The sequence below is a fragment of the Thamnophis elegans genome, chromosome 3 (genome assembly GCF_009769535.1).
Source record: "Thamnophis elegans isolate rThaEle1 chromosome 3, rThaEle1.pri, whole genome shotgun sequence".
NCBI lineage: Eukaryota > Metazoa > Chordata > Lepidosauria > Squamata > Colubridae > Thamnophis > Thamnophis elegans.
In genome coordinates this window covers 114360364-114385094 of record NC_045543.1, presented here as the reverse complement: position 1 = coordinate 114385094, position 24731 = coordinate 114360364, and the positions used below count along the sequence as shown (strand labels likewise).

The window sequence follows — 24731 nt, the reverse complement described above, 5'->3', positions numbered from 1 at the left end:
CTAGGTGGCACTCTTGAGCTTTGTTTGAGAATCAGGATTCTTGGTACGTATTAGTTTCATATACAGGTAGTCCTCAGCTTACGACCACAATTGAGCACAGAATTCTGTTGCTAAGTGAGACGTTTGTTAAATGAGTTTTACCCATGATCTTTCTTGCCACATTTGTTAAGTGAATCACTGCAGTTCTTAAATTAATAACACAGTTAAGTGAACCTGGATTTTCCATTGACTTTGCTTGTCAGAAGGTCGCAAAAGTTAATCACATGACCATGGGACCGTTGTAAATATGAGTCAGTTAACAAGCATCTGAATTTTGATCATGTGACCATGGAGATGCTGCAATGGTCATAAGTATATTCAAAATGGTCACAAGTCACTTTTTTCAATGCTGTTGTAACTTTGAACAGTCACTAAATGAACTGTTGTAAGTCGAGGATTACCTGTAGTTATCTTTGTCTTGAATTTCTACAAGTACCATGTATACCATTAATTTTATATATTGTAATACGTTGGAATATATGGAAACATAAACGCATGGCTTAATTCATTTACAGCAGGGATTACCTAGTCATTTGATTTATCTTCTGCAGCCTTTCACAACATTTAGGGAATAGTAAGCCCTGCAGGGCCCCCATTTCTTAGCTGCTATGAATTACAGTATTTTTGGAGTATAAGATGCACCTTTTCCCACCCAAAATGAGGGTGAAAATCTGTGTGCATTTTATACGCTGAATACAGCATTTTTGGCCTCCCAAAACCCCGTCCCCTTCACAAAAATGGACATGTAGAGGGTTTGGGAGGCCTGCAAAGTGCTCCTGGGGGATGTGGAGGGCAAAAATAAGTGAAAAACCAGCCATTTTTGCTTGTTTCTGCCCCCCAGCCGCTAGGAGCACTCTACAAGCCTCCTAAAGTCTGTGCATGCCCTTTTTTGGGTAAAAACAGACCCATTTTCGCAAAAAATTGAGTGTTTTTTGCTTGTTTTTGCCCTCCCCAGCCCTCAGGAGCACTTTACAGGCCTCTCAAACTCTCTGTATGCCCCGTTCTTCACAAAAAAATGAGGCGTGCAGAGGATTTGGGAGTCTGCAGAATGCAAAAACTTTTTTTAAAAAAATTATCTCTTCAAAATCTTGGTGCGTCTTTTACTCCGGTGCATCTTATACTCTGAAACATACAGTAACCCAAAAGACAGCACCATTGCTCTCTGTCTAGTTGTGGTATAACAACAGAAACAAAAGCACTGATGTGGGGGACAGACCGAAGAAAACAAAGATGGGAGGAAAAGAAGGGTGCTGGTTTTCTGGCCTCCCAAAACAATAGAAAATACCTCACTGATCCATAGCAACAGTATGACAGCTAGTACAGCACCTTGCTGATACCACCAGACATTCTGTGTATTCTTCCTTAGGCTGAGAAAAATAGCTTTCCAACAAGCATGGCAGCTGAGTGAACAGCTGCATTCCTACGTCTGTAGACAGAATGTTGCCACAGAGGACATAACTGGATCGGCACCTCTGTGTAGGAATCCTGCCCTTTCTGAAACTAAAAGTTCTAGTAAAAGAAAGGTGAGGAGGATCAAGCTGTGATCTGGTTGTAATCATCTTGATCCCTCACCCACCCAGGATACCTAAGTAGAGGAGAGGCTCTGCATAGGAGCAAGATAGTAAGTTCCACAATCCCTATGTAGATAGTTGCTCAGAATAGAATTCAGTAGTAGCAGCATGATAGGAAAGTACCTGGAGTTTCATCGATCCAAATTCTTCCTCAGAATTCCTTTGTGGTACTAGAGACTTTTCTATCATACATTTTGAAATTTTTAATCTTAAATTATTCAGTTTTAATGTTTTATTGTATTGATTAAATTGTACACTGCCCAGAGCCCTGCTGCGAGGAGATGGGCAATTAATAAGTTTATATATATTACTGGCTGATGCAGTAGTCATGTGACATGTCCTCATGTGGCACTGATTTGTGGTGAACTAAGTTTTATAAGGAAGATGGCTTTTCCTTATTTCTTGCAAATATTGTAATCAAAGCTTTTTCCTCCATACTAATCTTGTTCTACAAATCTCCATAAGGACTACATGCTGCTACCCACTTATATTGCTATGCTTTTCCTCCCTTTCTCTGTGAATGACCTATGCTCTTCAGCTTAGTCATTATGTCACAAAAAATTGTTGTTTTTTATCATCATTCTGTTGTTTTATACTCCCTGTTCAATGTGCACAGCATGCCTCATCTTCCTCAGGTCATTTCCAATCATTCTGAAGCTCTAAAGCAAGAGTTTCAAACTCAAGGCCTAAGGGCTGCAGGGTGCTTAGACTGTGGGGCCACCCTGGAAACAGCGAAGGACTGGTCTGGGGTGCCTCTGACAGTGAAAACGGAGCTTGGGATGGCCATGTGCCGCTCTCCCAAGCTCCATTTTTGCTGGCAGAGGTTTGCAGGAGGCCATTGCAGCTGAAAACGGAGCTCGGGACCATGTTTTCACAGACAGAGTGCTTGGGCTACCACAGGTGGCCCCGACACAATGAGGTCAAGATGGCCACACCCACCCTGGCCATGGCACCCCGAGGTCAAACACAATTCTGATGTGGCCCTCAATGAAATCAAGTTTGACATCCCTGCTCTAAAGTGTCAGACTCTGAAATAAGTTCTTTTGTGGGTAGGAATTAAATGCTTGGAATACAGTAATCTATTTCAAAATGTGCAGATGTTGACAATGCTCAGAGAAGTACCCATTCTAGCAAATAAATGTGACCACTACTCCAGTTCTCCAGTACAACTAATTGGTTTTCTAACATACTATAAACTGTGACATCAAGATGCATAATTAAGGGCTCAACAACAACAAAAAACTGCTAATTTGATATGGAACTGAATCTATATTTTCCTGTTATCGTAGAGACAGCAGCCAGACTGGGTATGCTCCGTCCATTAACTAATCGGACTGAGTCTACACTTATGATGTCATCGGGCCCTTGTGGCTCCTCCCCAGTTTCAGACTCAGTCCAACCGGGACTGGATGTGAGAATTGAGCTCTCCTCCAAATTATTTAATTATATCTTTAATTGTTGAATTTTTCCAAAATATTTTTTTGTTCCTTTATTGATTCCTTAAATAATCCTTTATTCTACAAATTGGAGGGAAATTCAAAACTGATCGCTGGCTGCCTCTCCTCAGCCATCTGATTACCTGCGGCCATGAGTTCACTCAGGAAGCCTGCCTTGCAATCAGATCGGCCAGCTCGCGAGCTACAGCTCCATGGTTGTTTCTCCGGGGCACTCTTTGATTCTGGGCACTCGGAGAGACGTACGACCAGCCGTTTTGCCTGCAGTGGTTCCAGGCGAGTCCGGTGGCCATTCTGCAGTTCCCCTGGCCACACAGTATTGGTGGCCATTTTGCGGGTTGGAAAAGCCCATGAAGCTAGCCGTGGCCATTTTGAGGCTTGGAAAAGCCTTTTTAAAAAAGTCAGCCATTTTGGACGCTTTAAAAAAGGCGCGAACTCTACAGCAGCCATTGGTGTGCCCAGCAATGGAGGATCACCCCAGGTGGACCAGATCAGGAGCCCTGGCCAGCAAACGGGTGAGACCATTGCCTATCTGATTGGGGTGTTGATTTATGTTTGGGGAAATGTCTGATCCAGCTATGGATACGAATGCAGGATTAGAGGAGGCAGGGCCATCAGGGGCAAAGGGCAGCAGGAAGAGGCAAGCCAAAGAGGCCCCTTCCTCAGGATTAAACCCCAAGGTCTCTAAAGCGACTACCAGGGCAGAAAAGCGCAGGCAGAAGGTCCTTGAGAAAGAATTTCAGAGGGCCCAAAAACAACGACATTGCCCAGCCCTCCCTTCGAGGACCACCAAGTGGCATCCCCAGACCCATCTGTCTTGCCTCTCAGGGACCCTAACCCTCCCCTCGGTCTATTCAGAAGGGGAATTGTCTTTGGAGTCCTCGTCTTCGATGGAACCTGACAACAGAGGCAATTTCTTTGATGTCCCTCTCAATAGGGAACACACCTTTGAACAGGCTTCCCTCCCGATTACACATGGTTCTAGGGGCTCCCAAACCATGTACACCTCTCCTGCTGATATGGCTACCATCATTGCTGAAACCATTAAACAGGTCATGGCTGCTGGCCTACAACAGCACCCCCAACCTGCCCCATCACATGGCCATAAGCATAAATCTTCTGCTGTGGCTCAGCAACCTGATCCCTCTGCCTCTACTTCTCAGGCCTCAATTGGTGGGAAGCAAGATAACCTGTCTAACTCAGACCTGTCTGATGACGAGATGGTCACCCCAGATACCCCTACCTTCACCGGATTATTCAAAACTGATTGATTCAAGTCCCTTCTACTTAAGACTATTAATGCTGCTAACTTACCATCTTCAGCTTCAGCTTCTACTTCATAGGATAAACCAACAGAACCAGCTTCAACTGAGGGTCCCAGTACCCCATTCACTGAACCCATGGTGAGAAAAGAGGTGATCCCTGTTCCCAAGATATTCCTGAACGTCATCCAGAAGTAGTGGGAGTCTCCAGGCACAGGCCCACAGCTGACCAACCTTGACAAACATCTCTACAACATTGCACCGGCCCTCACCAAGTTCTTCGAGACTCCTCAGTGGACACTCTGGTTGCAGCCCTGTCTTCACCTACTGTTGTCTCTGGAGCCCCTGAGGAGGTTCTCAAGCCTGAGGAGAAAAGGTCAGATAAAACCTTAGTCAAAAACTATCAGGCTGGGGCCTGGGCTGTTAGGGCCTCTACAGCTACTTCTTTTTTCTCCAGGGCTGCCTTGGTTTGGATTGAGCAGCTTCAGGAGTGCATCGCTCCTACTGACACTACATCACATAGGGATCTGAACAAGATCAGGGCAGCGGTTGAATTTGCAGCTGATTCTTCCCTTAATGCTGCTAGATTCACTTCTAAAGCCATGGCCTCTTCGGTCATGGCCAGGTGTCTGCTTTGTCTCAAGCCATGGCAGGCGGATGTCCATACCAAGTGGCATCTAGCAGCCTTCCTGTTTTGTGGCACCCAATTATTTGGTAATCCCTTAGACTCGTACCTCACGGAATCTAAAGACAAGCACAATGTCCTTTCATCCATCTACAAGAAACAGGACAATTGGCCTGCTCCCTTCTATAGGAGGTCGGCCTTTCGACCGGCGGATGGGGGAACCTCCTTCCCCTGCTCACAATGCCAATCATACATTCCCAGACAGGGATCTCACCAGGACAGGTCCAATAGAAACACACAGTGTTTCCCCTCCAAGAAATCTTACCGTGGAGGAGGCAACCGCCATTTTTCATTTAAGAAATGACTATCTGGATACTCTTTCGATCGGGGGCCGTCTGGCATTCTTTGCCCACCGCTGGGAGGAGACCACAACATATAATTGGATACTCGAAACTGTCAAATTTGGTCTCATGCTAGAATTCCTCTCAATCCCCCAGGAACACTTCGTACCATTCCCGGTCTCTCGGTGTCCTTGCAAGAGGGCACTGATGGACCAGGCCATTCAGCACCTGTTGGAGAGCCAGGCCATCCAACCGGTTCCTCCCCATCAGGAAGGACAGGGTTTTTATTCCCGCCTGTTTGTAGTACCAAAGAATTCCAGGGGATGGAGAGCAATTCTAGATCTAAAAACGTTGAACTGCCACATTGTCTATCGACGGTTCAAAATGCATTCTCTGCACACCATCCTCCAGGCAGTCAGTAAAGGCGACTTCCTCATGTCGGTAGACTTGACTGAAGCTTACCTTCATATCCCCGTCTTCATAGACCACCGAAAATATCTCCGCTTCTCCTGTGGGGGGGAGGCACTTCCAGTACTGAGCTCTTCCATTCAGTCTATCCTCTGCCCCCAAGATATTCACAAAGGTACTGGGCAGCACTTGCTGCTAGCGCCGAATTGGCCACGCCAGCCTTGGTATGCCAACCTAGTGACTCTCCACCCCATGGCACATCCCAAGGTCTCTCCTGTCTCTACACCAAGGATCAGTTTGTCATCCTGACCCCCAGTGGCTGCAATTAACCGCATGGCGATTGAGCGGCAAGCCTTAACAGCCGATAACATCTCCCTCGTCATTGCTACCATTCAGGCATCATGCAGAAGCTCTACTAACCGCATTTCTAATGCCATGCGGCAGATCTTTGCTTTGTAGTGTTCCAACCAGACTGTTGACCCACTTAGGGCATCCATTCTGCAGATATTGGACTTCCTGCAGAGGGGGCTTGATCAGGGACTTACCCCTAACATGCTACATTGACAGGTGGCAGCTCTGGTCTCTGTTCTGGACAGCCTGGCATCCGAACATCTACCTTCTCATCCTTTTATCTGGAGATTTCTCCATGGAGCATCCAACCTGCGAACCCCTGTCATACATAGATATCCGACTTGGGACTTACCTCGTGTCCTAGAGGCTTTGACTTTCACGCCCTTTGAATCTATGAGATCCACTTCTTTGAAACTGTTGTCCTTTAAAACGCTGTTTTTGGTGGCTGTAACCTCAACCAGACGTATTTCTGATTCGGCTGCTCTTTTAGTCAGGCATGACTTGTGCGTGTTCCATCCAGACCGAGTTCTCTTAAGACTGGACCCAACATCCATACCGAAGGTCAATAACTGTTTCCACCGAGGTCAGGAGTTTACCTTACCTGATTTCTGTCCATCTCCCTGTCACGAGATGGAGCGCAAGTGGCACACTCTTGACATACGTTGTGCCTTCAAGATCTACATCGACCGCACCACCTCATTCCGCCACTTGGAAGCTCTCTTCATCTCCTTTTGCCAGGCCTCCTTGGGTACCAAGGCTTCATCGTCTAATCTGGGGCGCTGGATAAGAGCCTGTATTAAACTTATGAACTTCAATCCATACAGGTCCCTACAAACATTACAGCTCACTCTACATGCAGCACTGCGACATCTGCGGCTTGGTCCACTCAAGCCACCTTGGAAGAAGTCTGCCGAGCGGCCACCTGGGAATCTCCCACAGTCTTCATACGTCATTACAAGTTGGACAAGTATGCGCCGGCTGACGCAGTTTTGGGCGCAGGGTGCTACAACAAGTGCTTGTGCCCTAACTGACCTTTTTTACAATTTCCCACCCTAGCGGACAGCCCAGTGTTTGGTACGTCCCAGTCTGGCTGCTGTCTCTACGATAACAGGAAAATGGGCATTGGTTCTTACCTGATACGCTCATTTTCTGATAGAGTAGAGACAGCAGCCAGCCCCGCCCTGGTATGGGTCACACGAGGGAATTTCTTGTGCGGAGGAGAGAGATACAGTGACTATGGACTTTTGCTTACAATTCTCACTTGAGGCTACAGTTTTCCTTCATCTGAAACTGGGGAGGAGCCCCAAGGGCCTGATGATATCATTAGTGTAGACTCAGTCCAATTGGTTAATGGACGGAGCATACCCAGTCTGGCTGCTGTCTCTACTCCACCAGAAAATGAGCGTATCGGGTAAGAACCAACGCCCATTCTATTCAGGTTTGAATTATTTATTGTTTTGTGTCAGTTTTTGGAACTACATAGAAGAGAGAAGAAAGATGTCTAGAGTTGCTTCCTTTCCAGCAGGGGGAAGGGTAATTTGTTTGCTTAAATCCTGATTTTCTGCATACTGTGATGTCTATGATTAATTAAGAGCCTGATTCAGAACAAGAACAAAATGCTACTGGTAAGCAACTTCAGAAAAAATAGAATTATTATTGTATAATAGTATTCACATATCCGTGTATAAAAGTGGGAATTGAAGAAGCAGGATGGAAAGAATATTGATGCTTTTGAACTTCATATTAGAGAAGGTAACTGACAATACTTAAAGAGTTGGACTAGGGACAGATAGATCATCCTGTCTTTATGATTCTTAGAATCAATACCAACCTAATGGTGCATAATTGCTTGTTATCCATAAAGAGCAAAAATATCAGCATTTTTATCTTGGTGGTGAAACTTTTATAACATTCTTATTTAATTCAAAGAACTAGTTTTTAAGCATTAGTTTATCTTCTTATTTATCTATGTCATTCTTTTTGCATTCTTTTCCTAGCTCTTCCACTTCATAGTATCCATAATATTTGTGTTAGTTTTTAAAATCACGGCACACTTAGATTATATAGCAACAATACTGTAGCTCATTCATTTCTCAAATTTTCATTTCTTTACTTTTTCTATATTCTCAAAGAAATCTTTTTGTAAGTAATCAATATAGATATATTAAGAGAACTCAAAAAACACCCCAACTATATTAAATTACAGAGCCTGTAGTTATGGAGCATTTGGGCTGACAAATGGCTTTGAAAATTATTTAAGAAAGGTTCATAAATTTGAGTTGTGGACTTTCTATAAAGTAAAGGTAAAGGTTCCCCTCGCGCATACATGCTAGTTGTTCCTGACTGTGGGTGGCAGTGCTCATCTTGGTTACAAAGCCAAAGAGCCAGCACTGTCCAAAGACGTCTCCGTGGTCATGTGGCTGGCATTACTAAATGCTGAAGGTGCACGGAATGCTGTTACCTTCCTACCAAGATGGTCCCTATTTTTTTACTTGCATTTTTACATGCTTTCGAACTGCTAACTTGGCAAAAGCTGGTACAAGTAATGGGAGATCACTCTGTTATGCAGCACTTGGGATTCAAACTACCGAACTGCGGACCTTTCTGATCAACAAGCTCAGTGTCTTAGTCACTAAACCACCACACATCCCTGGACTTCCTATACTCATAGCTAAAATTCAGAATTCAGGTATTGCAAGAATCACTTTCTCTGAATAACTTCAGTTTATTTTTTATTTAATTTAAATCTTGCCATTATTATTTTTATAAATAATTTGAGGCGACAAACATATCTAATGTTCCTTCCTCCTCCTGCTTTCCCCTTAACAACAATTATGTGAGGTGAGTTGGACTGAGAGGGAATAACTGGCTCAAGGTCACCCACCTATCTTTCATTACTAAAACAGAATTTGAACTCATGGTCTCCTAGTTTCTAGCCTGGTGCCTTAACTACTAGACCAACTGGCTCTTCGTTTGTTTGTTTAAGTGGCTGCAGTTTGCTTAGCTAAAGCCTAAGAAGGCAGATAGCCAGTATGTGAAAGACTAGATACCTTCAAGCTATTTGCTCGTTTCCACTATTGAAGGACTGCATGATGGGGGAGAGGAGAGAAAAGAGATTAGGAAGTATTTATTTCCTTATTTCCTGGTATTTAGATAGCTTTAATGAAGATACATTTTTCTCCTTAGTTTCTCACTAGATAATTTCTGTAAGTAAGCTCAACTGAAATATTATGTAATAATATTTTCCCTTCCTTTCCTGTAATTAGCTAAGTTTTCAGATGATGGCTTCTTCATGGAATATGTCTTAAAATGGTATGTGTGTTTGTCTCTGTGTGTACTCACAGACACACATGCACACATTTTGGATGCCTTTCTCTAGTCCACTGTTTCTTTTAGAATACTAATTTGAGCAATTCATTCAGTTATTCCATAACTAATGCATGTATTTGTTCTTTAGACTGAATCTGGCTATGGATCGGAGTCAAGCTTGCGACGTCATGGCTCTATGGCATCCCTTGTATCTGGAGCAAGTGGGTACTCTGCAACATCAACCTCTTCATTTAAGGTTAGATATGAAAAACTGTTGAAAGAAACCTATTTCTTTGTGCATAATGTGTACTTAAATAAACCCTAAATATACCTTGATAATGTATGTTTTATTGATGAGGTCTGTTACATTTTCTCATGTAGGCAAAAATACATGGAGTCAAAAACAATGTATCTGAATATTACTTAATGTAGAAAGAATAGGGAATGGCCTTGAAGGACAGGAAAAAGAACTGCTACCAAGGCAGAAAAGGGTTTGAAGCCCATTCCTAGAAGCTCATTTGAATAAATATCTTCGAAAAATTCCTAGTTCACATAAAGATACAGTGAGGGAAGAGGAAAGTGCATTCAGACCTGAAAGATTTTTTAGCTAAAGCTATTACAGTAAAACTATATGACACTTCAATTTTTAAATAAGAATTGCCTCATGATTTAGTACTGTAGCTCTCTGAATTCCTCTGGCATTACTATATAACTCTCAAATGTATGTTTTTTGTGCTGTTTATAAACAGTTATATCAACTCTAATACTTGGTTGCATATATAAAGGACATTTTCAAATGTTTATAGTCATAGAATTAATAGACAGGATACATAAATGCTCAGATAGGAAACTGATATATATATCTATATAGTGTATATATACTGAATTAACACATTGTTACAAGTGTGAACATATATTTGGGTTAATATAATGGAACATTTTTCAATATTTTTCAGAAGGGCCACAGTTTGCGTGAGAAACTTGCTGAAATGGAAACCTTCAGAGATATATTGTGCAGACAAGTTGATACATTACAAAAATATTTTGATGCCTGTGCTGATGCTGTCTCCAAGGATGAGCTTCAGAGAGATAAAGGTATTAATTTAAATATGCTTAAACTAAATGATTCCCTCATTCTAAAATGGTATATATTGCAAATTATCATTCATTTTAGGTGGTGTAATATGATCGTATAAAACTATGGTGACTATAATGGACCAAGAACAGTTTCATAGGGAACTGAGGGTTATCCCTATTGGTCTGCTGCCTGTTCCATCCAAAGCCTTGGTTGCTGATCCGAATAAGGCAACTGAGGCCTTTGATCAGATCATGCCCATGTGACCTGTCACCTCTCAGGGATCTCATCACTCCTCATGTTTATGAAGGACATGATGGAATGGGAGGTGCTCAGTAAAGGACAAACTCATCAACAGAGTCGCTATTAAGACCTACATTCAGATAGTGAAGCTCCACTATTTTTCTGCCCTTATTGTTATGCCTTAACCCTGTTTCAGGTGATATGGGCCATCTGGGGGAGGTGTGGAGATCCTCTTATAGTGGTGTGCAGGGGAATTTATGTATTCAGGTACCCAGTTGGATGCTGGCCTGAAGAGATGCCTAGAGAAAAGCCTTGCTGGTTGTCTGGAAATGGTTTGAATCTGTTGGGTCTAAGGAAGTGCACAGAGTCCTTAGGACTGTGAGCTTGGGCATATGTTTTTTTAATTTATGCCTTTCAAGTGTTTTTAATGGTGACACACAGGGTGTCATGTGAATGGATTCTGATGGTGGTTATTTGTTCTTTGAGTGAAGAGGTTGTTTCCTTTGTCTCTTAATGGGAGGGTTGTTTGTTCCCTCCTCAAGAAGCCACAGCTGGATCCCACTATATTAAGCAATCCTTGTCCAACGATCCCTCTCCTTTTCTGAGAAAGGTGATAGAAAAGATAGTTACCTGTTCTGTCCCTTTCTCCGCTTGTTAACAGACAGCAGGCAGACAAACTTAAAAGGACTCTCTTTATCAGTTCTCGGCTCAGACTGGCTTCGAGCCCCAAAATAACATAAATACAGTCTCTAACGAGATAACAGAATATAAAACAAATCTCTCTTACGGCAATGCACTTCTCCAAGTGTCTCTACGAATCAGGGTTACAGAAGTCAAATCACTTTTCCAAGTATATATCCAAGAAACCACGATCAAGGATCAAGGAACGTTGACTCCTGCAACTAGGGCAAGGCACCATCCGTCCTTTTATCCCCAGAATATCCCCTAATGAGCCCCAGCTGCATAATTAAGCTTACATCCCGAAAAGACTCACAGAAGACTGGTGCTGAGTCACAACAGTTATCTAATAGCTTCAGAGGTCTGGAACCTTTTCAATCAGGATTCAGATCTGGGTATGGGATTAAAATGGCATAAATTCTGGTTTTGGATGACCTATGCCATGGATGAAATGGGATAGTGAATCCATCCTTCCCCTACTTGACTTAGCAGCAGCTTTTGATACCATCAACTATAGTGTCCTTCTGGATCAGCTCAGAGGGGTAGGATGGCATGGTGGTGTGCTGAATTGCCTTCTTCCTTCAAGATCAATTCCTGTTTGTGATGATTGGGCATTTTATTTTCAGTGGGAAATTGAAATCATATAGCAAATAAAGTCATGAAATGAAATCATCATACTAATAAGGGATATGATTAAAGATCCCCTTAGCTTTATTGCTTAACTGGTGTTTCACAGTACCACTCATCTCTTCCCCACCTATTCGTTAGTAAGGTTAATTATAACTATTCTAGCATTTTAATTTTTAATAATATTAATTTCCTACTTGATGTATATAAAACATATACATGTATGAATATCTGGAAAGATACATAGAATTTATATTTTGATGGATATTGATATAGTTTAATGGTTTACTATTACAGAAGTGCTAGCTAGCTAACATTTGACATAAAATTATTTCTCTGCTATCTTCTGATTCTATGCTATGCACATTAGTAATTGATTTATTTCTTTGTTGTAGTGGTAGAAGATGATGAAGATGATTTTCCTACAACACGTTCAGATGGGGAGTTTTTGCATAATACTAATGGAAGTAAAGAAAAATGTAGGTATACTTAAATACATTATAATATAAATGCTCTGGTGAATTAATGATCCTTTGAGTACTTCATGAAGTACATCATGAAGTAATTTAGCATTGTGTGCTAAACATACCAACAAACAGAATCATATATATTTTAATTAAATATGTATTTTATTTTAATTGCTCAGAAGATATGCAATGTACTAATTTACATTTTATAATTTTAAGACATTTTACTTAAAATTATAAAGCTTTAAAAGAAATTAACATTTCTATAGCGACTTACAATGCTATCTAATATTTACCAAATAATTCTTATTGAATTCAATAGACTTACTCATAAGCAAAATTATATAGGATCGAACCATATATTACATTTAACTAATACAGTTACTGAAACTATTTAGCAGCTTTATAAAACCAATTAATAACCTTGTTCTTGCTAATTTCAGGATAGTTTTATTCAGTCTTTTTTCTCCTGTTATATACATTCTTATAAGTTTAGGAACGAGTCTTGTTTAAGAAAAAGCCTAAGTATTAATTCTATTCAAGGCAGCTTATAATACTTTTGAAATTTGATTTCAGTGATGCTGATGCTCCCATAAATAAAACAATAGAACTTAAGGCTTGGCAGTCGATGTTGGAACAGAAGTAGAATGCTTGATACTCTACGGCTGTAACTACATTGTCTTTATATTCAGAAACATTTCTGATTGGTGATGCCTTAGCTGTTTCTGCTGTTGATAAGTATTCACCTGAGGCATTGTCACTCATGCTATGCTTACATCATATTAGATTATTGTAATGTGGTTTCTACCTTGACAACTGCCTAGAAACAAGACACAAATAATCAGGGGCACTTTGTGAAGTTATTGACCAGTATCTGTTAAATGAGCCTAGTTGGTTTCAGAATGCTATTCAGATATTTGCGCTTTTTTCCCCATTTCTCTATAGAGAGATGTTCTACCTATATTAGTGACACAAATTTTATGGTTACCAAATATAAGATCTTACTAGAGGTGATCTATCTTAAATATAATATTTTTCTCACAGAGCTGTTTGCCTGATACCCTTTCTCCCTCTTCAGAGCATAAGCCAGAATTTTGTTTCAACAAGTTTATAAGACTAACAAGAGACAGAAGACTGCATTTTGATTCTGTTAATTTTCAGCTTTGATTATGCTATTAATCTAGGTAATTTCTAGTAATGATATATTTGACCTACATATATTATTTTATATTAACAGCCTTCAGGATAAAACTGTTTTTAATAATACCGTAAGAGCATAGTACTGCCACTGTATATAGAAAACTTGCAGTATACTTCATATATTTTATCCACTTATTATTCTACTTTCTTAATATGCTTTGAAGTTCATTAGATATATTTTTTTCTGGCCTTCAGGAGTGTTTTAATTATTAAGTGCATTTTGTTTTTATTAACAAACTATCTTTTAACTTTTATCTTATCTTATTTGTTATGCTAAAATATTTTGTATTTTCAAGTTGTAATCCAAGTTGAATAACTCTATTATGCATAGTTATTGCCATAACAATTTACTTAAAATGAAATTTATTTTAAAATGTAGATTTTTGGATTTTTTCCCATACAGTCAGTAATGTTTTTCTATGTCTTTCTTTTCTTGTCAAATAGGAAACGGAAAACATACGGTGATATTGAGTTATGATGGGCTTAACTCAGTAGTTAGATTATACAAACAAATGTATATTTTATTTAAAAAACATCTGACAGGATGTATACATAGATGTTTTAGGTATAACGATAGCATATAGTGATCTTACCTGATTAAATCCAACTCTTAGCAAATGGAGAGGCCCAGTCTTAATATGACATCTAACATCATTTGAATGATACATTTTCCCATCCTTAATATATATCGATTTATTTTTGTAACATTCTATCTCATATACTTTTAAATAGATCATTTATTCAAACAAGCTTAGCAACAGATGGCTGTTGCAGTGAAATATTGAAATCAGCTGTAGCTATGGAACATTCATCTGTTGAGATATATTATAATGTCCTTCCATTTTTTTAGGACATTATTACCATGCCCTGGTTATTTTTCAAATGCTTTTATAGTTCATTATTAGATTTAAATTCATGTTAATTATTGGTTTTAAGTGCTGCCTGTGCTAACTTTTAAGGTGGTTCTGTTTTAATTAAATTGCACTTCAAGCTGTCAAACTACAATTGTTACAAGAATATTAACACTTCTGCCACCCACACATTTTTTCAAAGTAGAGTTAAAGCACTGAGAAACAGAATACACAGGAATATAGTTGGAAGAAGGCAATTTCTCCTACTGAGTTTTCCCTGTAGTCTCCAAATGAACTTTAATTGCCAAATGTTTTTTGCTGTACAGCTACATTCAGAATTTTTTCAGGTAACATTCATTTGAGTAATCAAGGTTTGTACTGATATATCTATAATCTGTTTTTTAGTGTTTCCACATGTTACACCCAAGGGAATAAATGGTATAGATTTTAAAGGTGAAGCTATAACTTTCAAAGCAACAACAGCTGGAATCCTTGCTACACTTTCCCATTGTATTGACTTAATGGTAAAACGTGAGGAGAGTTGGCAGAAAAGGTTGGATAAGGTAAGACTCTTAACTTGTGCAAGGATTAAACTATGATTTTTTTTTTAAAAAAAAACTTCAGATGTATTGACCTGTATGTACATTAAGTTATGTATGATTCATTATAGGCCTCACTGTCTTTGGTTTTTTTAGGCAGTTTACTTTAGGAAATGTTAAATACTGAGACTTTATAAGGTATGAATAAATTCTTCTGAAAGACTTTGAAGAGTTAGTGTGTGTGTGTGTTTGTGTGCGTGTGTGTGTATTCTTTTATTTAAACAAAGTAAGCTTCACTTATTCAACATCAAACCATTGGAAAGATATCACCTCTCAACCCTTTAATAATTGGAATAAAATTATTATATCTTATGAACATTTTCATTTATTGACTTATTTCCAAAATAAGTTAATAAATTGATGACCTCTAGCTTGCAAATACAATTGTATTATATATTTAGTTACAAGATTTCAAAGAATATATTACTTTGGAATTTGAATAATTGAAAAAGTAGAGTTGAAGGAATTCCATAATATTAGATTGAATAAAAACAGCATTTATGTTAGGAAACAACAAGCCAATAGGAAAAAGGTCTCAAGTGAGGAATTAGCTTTGAATCCTTATGTAGCCGCAAGAGATCCAGAACTGATTCTACCCTAAACTCCATAGAACCTTATCTATTACCAAGTGAAGGCAAGCAGTCTGGGGATATTCTTGTATAATACATAGAATATAATAAAGTAGTTAACTCATAATACAATAGCAGAGTTGGAAGGGACCTCTCATTGTAACTTGTTAACTTTTAAAATAATAAATGATAATTTGGACCCTCTCCAGTTGATGGTTTCTGTTGAGGGCAAGGGCAATCACTGAATACCTTACAACAGGCAGTAAACATATAACATTTCTTTAGGTTTTCTCCTTTGTTTTTCTTTTTTTTAAAAAATAGAATTTATTTTTATTTTCTAAACAAACACAACACATAAAATCTTCCTTCTTTACATACTGTAGAAAGTGTATCAGTTGGTTACAAAAGGTTTTCGTGCATCTCTTCCACAGTCATCAAGCATAATTCATATTAACTCAAGTATTTTAACTCAAATATTTATACATGTTACCCTTATACCTCCATTTTTATTTGACTATATTTAAACGTCCTTCATCATAAAATATACCAAGATTTAATACATAACCACATACTGGCATTTCATTTAATATTTCTAAAATCCTCCAATAATACTGAATCCTTATGTCCTATTCTAGCTAAACATCCATAATATTTAATAACAAACTTTTCTAATCCTTCTTACCAAATCGCTGTTGGCAATTTTCATCTAGTTTCCTTATATTATACTTATATATATAGGTTGGCATCATTATTCCTCCTTTATTTGACTATATCCTGTATCATAACATTTTCCCCCTAATAATCAAAACTTAACTGTATCTAACTTAATTCTTTTTTATTAACTTTCGTATATAATCCAAAAGGATTTCTAATCTTCCTTTCATGGGTACCATTCAATATTCATATCCAATTATTACTTATCATAACACTACACATTGTATACATTATTACCATTATCAATTATTTCTTTAACTATATTATCACTAAATTTCACTAAGTTTAACTAGTTTTAAGTTATATTCTTCCGTCTATCAACCTGTATCTTTCCAATAACAAAACAATCTCATATCTTCTGCCATTAGTGGTACAAATCCTCTTGTCATCTTCTTTGTTTAGCTTTGTATGGACTTCTCTTAGCAACTCCTTGCTTATAAGATCTCTCATATAATCTTGATGCCCTCTTTCTGTTTCCTTATTCAGTTTGTCAGCAGTGTTATCAAAACTTTTGCTAGTGGAATTTCTTTAAGTCCATAGGTTCTTAATTTTATCTTCTTCTATATCTTGACCTTTGAAATAGATATCCTCTCCATTTAATTCCTCTTTCTGTATTCCATTCTTTCCATTTTCAGGAACAAACCAATTACCATAGATATCAGCAGGTTTAGTCTCTCTATATTCATTTTCCACTTCGGTGTTTTGAGTTTCAATCACCCCGTTTTGCATTTGATGAACATTTTCAATTTTTTCATCATATTTTCTTGTTATGTGCTCTAGGTATTCCAGTTTTTTCTCTACTACATTTGATAATTTCTATAGTTCTGAAAATATATTTTGCAAAGTCAAGACCTCTATTTTTCCTTGGGATTGTGTCATTCTGACAAACACAGCTACTCTAGCTTGAAAGACCAACAAAATTAAAGCATAGATTCACAAAGAATGCTGCTCTCACTTCTCTCTGGTTGAAAACATACTTCAAAGGGACATCTGTGCGCTCTTATCAGTCTGTAGTCAAACATTAAAACCTTGCAGTGCCAAGTCAAAGCAATCCGTATAAGAAAAAAAAAGTTCCGTTTTGAATACACAAAACTCCGATCAACAATACCTCCCAGCCTCCGGAGCGGGGACACTATTAAAGAGTTTCTTTTTGTATCTTTTTTGTATATCAAATTAGAAAAAGAGGTCCAATTTTTAAATAAATTGGAAAAATACCCACAGCAATAAAAGAGGAAAACTTTAGTCTGTAAATTACAGAGAGCCACAAAGAGAAGGTAGAAGAAGAAAACTTAATCCATCCATTTCAAAAGATTTGCATAGATTCGATCCATGTAAATAACATTTAAAAAGTAAGATAACCGCTGTCCAAAACCATTCCAAATTCAATTCCGCCACTTGATTCTTCTATTCTTTAATTTAAATTGGTTTTTGAGTTTTTATAGGCAGTCTCTTTTTTAAAAACAATAAAAATTCCTCACCAGCTGGAAACACTTTCTCTTTCCGTATCCTTCCGTTTTGGAGCCGCCCCGACTTTGTCAGCCTTGGCTGAATTTTTTTTCACCGGCTTGAAGAACTTCTCTTGCTTCTTTCGAGGAGTTTGCGATATCCCCGAGATCAGCAAGACGTATTCTTCCTGTTCACTGTCTCTTTGAGACAGTTTAGGTCCGTTTGAACCACCCAGTGGCAAAACTGTTGGCTGTGGTCTCAGAGCATTAAGACCACACAATCATCTCGTCGCGACCTTGGCTCCTCCTCAGGTTTTCTCCTTTGTTTTTCATTGCTATATTACCTTTATTAGATAGCTGAAGACTGAAACTAATTGTTCCCAAAGCAAAAGTTTCTTTTAATTTCCTTATGCTGATCATTTACTGTAATTAGAGAGTGTACCTTACTATTATACTTTATAGTGTGTTGAAGTAACTTGTAAAAGTCTAACTAAGTTTTGAATTGTTTAGGACTAAAACAGACTGTCTCTTTTTTAATATTCTTGTAGGAGGTTGAAAAAAGGAGGCGAATAGAAGAAGCATACAAAAATGCAATGACAGAACTTAAAAAAAAATCTCATTTTGGAGGACCAGATTATGAGGTATGCATTTATCTTCAGGTTTTCTGTTTTAAAGTCAAGCTTGGTCTTATACACTACCATTAAAGGTAGATTCAAACAGGTACTTAAATGTTAAGCAACAGAAGTCCATTATTATATTAGTTTGTTCATGATTTATCTTAGGTTAAGAATACCCAGAAACAAGAGTTGGGGACACAATGAAAAAGCAATAAGAGCCCCCAGTGCTCTCATTGTTGTGTTCTCTGTATTAAATATTGTATATCTAAAACATATACAGCTCTTCCAAATTATCAATCCTGCTTATAAGAAAGTTTAGAAAAGCAATATATTCTACCTTTCAGTTTTGTAATCACTATGAACAACTTCAATAAGATCAAATATAAAATTATGTAAAGGAGTATTATAAATGATGAATACCATTACATTTAGCTCTGTAACTCCAAAAATACTCTTGTCCTTCTAGATCAGACTAACCCCACTCATACTATCAGAGTGGGCTTAGTACAGATTCCCCCAGTTAAAAAAAAAAATTAGCTGTTGAGATCCAGAAGAAGAGCTTCTCTGCCACAGCATCTGCCCTTTGGAACAGTCTCTCCTCCCCCCCCCCGGACAAAATCTCCCCCTGCCCTCCTATCCTTCCATAAGAGCATGAAGATCTGGCTCTGCAAATTGGCCGGGGTGGGGGTGGGGGACAATCTGAGGAAGTACCACACTGGAGAAGACTATTAGATTAATAGCAAACCCCACCTCCCCTCCCCCCCCGCATTACTTGCTTCCCTCCACCCATCTTTTAATCTCATATTTTCATTGTTTGCTTATTTTATTGCTTCATTGTTTTTCTACTGTTCTGTTTAAAATTCTTTTCTTTGTTTCTATGGTTAGGTAAACTGCCTAGACTAGCCCTACAATGAAATAGGTGGCAAATAAATTTAATAAACAAACAAACAAATAAATGTGACATTTAAATGAACAAAAAGTATAGAGAAAATAAATCTGTTTTTGTACTTTTGTTCATTAATGATTGGGTTACCTTTCTTGTAACTTGATAAGTCATAAACCAATTGGAGAAGATAGGAAAAATGACAAGATGAGACATAAGAGACCGTACTGTGGGAATTAAGTGTTCAGCAGAGTGACGGCACGTAAGGGGAAAACTATCTTTGTATCTAGTTGTTTTGACATGCAATATTCCAGTGGGTCTTGAGTGGAGAAGTTGAAATAGATTATGTTCAGGATGTGAGAGATTTGCAGATACTTTCTCAGCCATCTTTCTGATTTGTGCAGTATACAGATCCTCAATGGAAGGCAGGATGGTTGCAATTATTTTTCTGCACTCCTAAGTATCCTACTACTGTGTGTAAATGCTTAGATATACATTGAGCCAGATTTTCATGGTTTGAAGATCTGCATGTATATTCATCACCTCCATTTAATCCTTCTTATCTTGATGCATTTTATTCATGGATGGATATCTTCCATAGGCAAGGATAATAGCCTTCGTGGCATGAGTCGTGGTTCCTTGAGGAACCATCTCATCCCACTGGGAATGGCCTACCCCACAGGTACCAGCAGAGGAGACATGCTGCAGACCCTATTGGCCAAGGAATTCCACCTGGCAGAGTCCAGAAGAGGCTGCCACCTCTGATACTCTTTGGAACATTTTGCCCCATGGTTCTACCAGTTGGTCTGAGGCTCCATGGAGTGGGTCAATAGATTAATCACAGAAACCACTTCCTCCCCTCTGCTCATCCTACTCCTTCCCTCTTCACATTTTAGTGATAGTTGATTGTTTGTATTTTATAGTGTTTTATTGTATATATTGTTGTATTGATTTAGTCTATTTAACAATATAAGCTGCCCAGTGTCACCTCATGGTTTGTGCAGCAAACAAATTTAATAACTAAATGAATAAAAGATGTATCATAGTTCTAAATGGTCAGCGCAAGTTGCATTGTTCAGAGATAATTGCTGAACTATTTTTTTTATAGGAATAAAACTTAAGCATATTTTTAGAAGTTTCATTGAAAGTAATATGGCCTGTTCTAGTTTTGACTGATCATATCCTGTTTTTTAATTTTTGAAACTTATACATGTATTTATTTATATCTTTATGCAACATTTACTTGTAAAATTCTAGGCAGTTCTTTTTTCCTGTTTGTCTATATAAGATAATAAGTCAAAGGATGCCAATTGTGTACAGGATTTTTAGTTTAAACCATTTCTGTTCCATAAGTATAATAGGTACCTATTGTTCCTTTGTCTTCTCTGTTATACTTCATTATTGTCTTCTACTCATAGAGTGAACCTGATTTTATTTACAATTTGTTGGTTTATTTTTCTTTCTCTCCTTTTAATAGTATGGTTTCCAGGTTATATGTTGATTCAGACATTTTTAATATTACAAAATAATAAAGTCCCATATTCTTTTCAAATTGATAAAATATCTAAATATAACAATATAAACAGATCCAAAGAAATCTGGTGCAATGATTTTATTCATTTGCAGTATTTTTGAGCTGTCTTAATTTTGCACCTACTATTGAATTTACTTTCTATTGATTTTTGCTATAGGAAGGTCCCAACAGTTTGATTAATGAAGAAGAATTCTTCGATGCTGTTGAAGCTGCTCTAGATCGTCAAGACAAAATAGAAGAACAGGTAATATTAGTATATGAAGTTCTAGGTAGAACTGTGTCACTATGATATATCATGGCCCCTTTTAGAATACACATATTGTAGTAAATATCATCTACAATATACAGTTAATGGGCTTCAGAAATAATAGGAGCATATTTGTTTGTTTTTTAATCCTGCCTTTATTACTTTTATAAGTTATTTTGTACTAATATTTTTTTATTAATTGTTTACATTAAAGTAAAAGAATTGCTGTTTGGTATTATGCAGGAATTATGTTCAAGGTTTTGTGTTAACAACTTGGAAGATGGAGAGCCATAATGTGCCTATTACTGAGAATTGTTTTTCAAATTATTTAATGTTTTCATGGTACATCCAAAATTCTAGGATAATAAATATATATTTTATACATATTTGTTCTTATAGTCCCAAAGCGAAAAAGTCAGATTGCACTGGCCAACTTCCATGCCACCTAGTGATGCTTTTTCTGGTGTGGGGAATCATAGATTTGTCCCAAAGGTAAGATGCTTCCAAAATGTGACCTGAAAGTTGAATCAATTCTACGTTCCAATTAACATAATAGATTGTGATTATGTAATATAATATATAAAGATCCTATTATGTATGAATAAAACCATTCAAACTGCTTTACTATCTGCTGGAAGAAAAATTACTTTTGCTGCATTGATGAACTTAATGTTTTTCTGCTAAGCATGCATGCTTCAAAATTAAATTTAAACAGTAAAAAAGAGACTTTTATTTTCCTAGATTTCTGCAAGCTTTCATTTTTCACTCTCATAGAGAATGGTTTATTATGAATTAGTGAACACATGTGGTATACCAAATCTAGGCAACAATATTTAGTATTCTGAGAAAGAATTCTTTATTGAGCAGTGTTTGGAGTATAATACATAATAGGTGCATGAAGTCAGCATTTGCTGCTGTACTTGCTGCTTATGGTGCTTTTGTTTCTTCTTCATAATCTTGTGCGTGGAAGTTGGTACAAAATGCTCTGTTGTGCCTTTGTTCTGATTACTTGGTTTTTTCTTTGTCTGTCTCTGTTAGCCCTATAGTCGCTCTTCCTCCATGTCTTCCATTGATCTAGTCAGTACCTCTGATGATCACAGATTCAGCTCCAAGGTACTGTATTTCTACATGCAGAGTGGCTTTACCATGTCTTCTTGCTGTATTTCACCTTCATGGTCACTTCTTTTCTTCTTGTTATATTAACCATTTACGCTTGTTTTAAACAAAGTGCACATAAACTATAGGAAGAAACTGTATATACTAGTAGTGAGTAGGAGGAAAGTAAATGTGAAAAAGTTTTGTTGCATATCAATCCAAAGCGTTCCAAATGTGTTTTATTCCATTCTGTAAAAACAATACTTGTAATTTAAATAATGTCCCTTATATTCTTGTAATTTCTCAAACATTGTACAATATTCAGAAAATTTAATTCTTCAACCTACATAGTTAATGTTGTCAAGACAAAAATTATTCATATTAATTCAAGATTCTGATGAACCAACATTTAAGTACTTTGAGTTGAAGATCTACTATGCAAATTTTCATTTGACATTTGGATCATGGCATGAGCAAGTTACATTTGTACAGAGTAACACTCAGCTTTTTTCACTCTTGTTCAATGTTTGTCATGTGCCCAACACCTCTATTTTTAATGACCTCCAAGTTGGAGAAGATTTCTCAAATTTGTTAATTTTTTAAAAATACTTAAAGAGACTATGCAGACTCTATCCAGCTTCCAATATAAATAAATCTGTCCTTAAATAACCTATATATAACATGGGGCTTTTTCTAAATATTTACTTAACAATTTGATTCTGTGGTCTTTGGAGAGAATATCCCTCAAATACTAAAAACTTTTTTAAAGAAAGTCCATGTAAGATTCTAAGAACTGAGTCAAGGAAGAATATTTTTAAAGTTTTTGTAATTCCCAATAACACATGCTAGAGGTGCAAATTTCTGTGGTTGTTGATGTTTCTATAGTTAGCTCTTTGATATTACAGTTTGACTTCTGCAAGATATTAGAATTCAGAGAAAGAATTCGGAGATATTTTTTTCATTCCTCTCTGTAATGTTTCAAACGGAGTTGAGTTAACTTTAAGAAACAATAAATATGTAGGTAGATTTCTATTACGTCTGTTTCATTCAATTATAAGATATTGCATGAATAAAATCATACTGCAAATAATGTGGTTCTAGGTTGTATGTAGGAAAAAAGTATATAATTCCTAAGAATCAAGCCTTTTCCTTGAAATATATGTTAACCTTTGGAGTTATGAAGATGTTGAAAAATATTGCCTTAAAAACCAATGCGGTAATTGAAAAAAGGACTTCAGCATATTGTATAGCAAGCTTACTTTTCTTTTGCTAATAGAATAAAATAAATTATTCGGGTAATAAAATTTATGAAATAGGCAGGAAAAGACTGCAAAATTGGAACAATTTATATAATTTATGAGGCTGAAAACCTTCCTGTTTACTTGGTACAGTATTTAAATTACTTATACACAGAAAACTTAGGAAACTTAACAGTAGGAAAGAGACTTGACTGAAGACTGTTTGGGAATGATTAGCTGTGTTCTCTTACTTTTGCATATTGTTCAAAGTAATGCTTTTATATCAAATGAAGGTTCCTTTTTAAAAATGTGAATCAGGCAACCAATTAAGCTTTTAAGCAGTACAGTTTGTACAAAGTAGAAGTTCTTAGTAGCTCTCCAGGCTATTTTCTTAATTTCTATTCTTAAAACTAATTTTAAGAATAGAGTAATTTTGAGGTTTAGGTTGATTGCTGTGTGATTTTATAAACAAATAGATCATATCTTTATTTGATGATAGGAAGGAAAGTCATTTAGTGGCATTCTCTAATGTCATGTAAGTTATAGTAAAGCAGAGATAAGCAGATTGAGATAGGTATATTGACAAGCACATGGATTGCTGGTAATTTGAAATAGTCTGACAAATGTTCCTAAAGCTAATGGGAACATACTCCCAATTTAGACCCAGTTTGAATGTTTACTTTTACATTTATTTAAATTTAACATGTCAATTTAAGTCTTTTTAAATATATCCAATAATCATATTGTGTTTTTCTGAAAATAAGACAGGGTCTTATTTTCTTTTGACCTCTGAAATAAGTGCTTGGCTTTATTTTCAGGGAGGTCTTATTATTTTTGAGGCGCAGGAGGCGGGGACCATGGTCACCTCATGGCTGCTGCTGTGTTGCAATATATTCAGGGAGGGCTTATTTTGGGGGGAGGGCTTATTTTAGCACATGCGTTCAAAAGCCCGATTAGGCTTATTATCTGGGGAGGTCTTATTTTCAGGGAAACAGGGTATTAATATAAATTGTTTCCTAAAAGGACACAGCAAAAAAATTAATGTATTGTAATTAAGAGACTTTTTGTTTGAATCCCATGTTATTTGTGCTTGCTTGCTTGCCTGCCTGCTTGCCCGATTATGGAAGTTCTTTTCCCAAGTCTGTTTCTTTGTTTATATTATATTTTTGCACAGTCATTTTACTTATATATTTACTTGTACAATGATTTATTTAATAGCACATTATAGGCAATCATGTGATTATCTCCAGGCTACAGAAGAGCTGAAGAAGCTTCCATAAATGTATTTT

General features: G+C 37.3%; 1 protein-coding gene across 2 annotated transcripts in view; it reads left to right on the top strand.

Annotated features, from left to right (window-relative positions):
• CERT1 (ceramide transporter 1) overlaps positions 1–24731 on the top strand; it is a 67853-nt gene that overhangs the window by 29196 nt on the left and 13926 nt on the right. Inside the window, exons 4-11 of one of the 2 annotated variants that reach the window (XM_032214060.1) lie at positions 9509–9616; positions 10317–10455; positions 12379–12462; positions 14907–15064; positions 18377–18469; positions 21020–21106; positions 21509–21601; positions 22148–22222. In XM_032214060.1, coding sequence (XP_032069951.1) covers positions 9509–9616; positions 10317–10455; positions 12379–12462; positions 14907–15064; positions 18377–18469; positions 21020–21106; positions 21509–21601; positions 22148–22222 — 837 coding nt within the window. The remainder of the gene's footprint in view (positions 1–9508; positions 9617–10316; positions 10456–12378; positions 12463–14906; positions 15065–18376; positions 18470–21019; positions 21107–21508; positions 21602–22147; positions 22223–24731) is intronic. The other variant, XM_032214061.1, reaches the window with a different exon arrangement.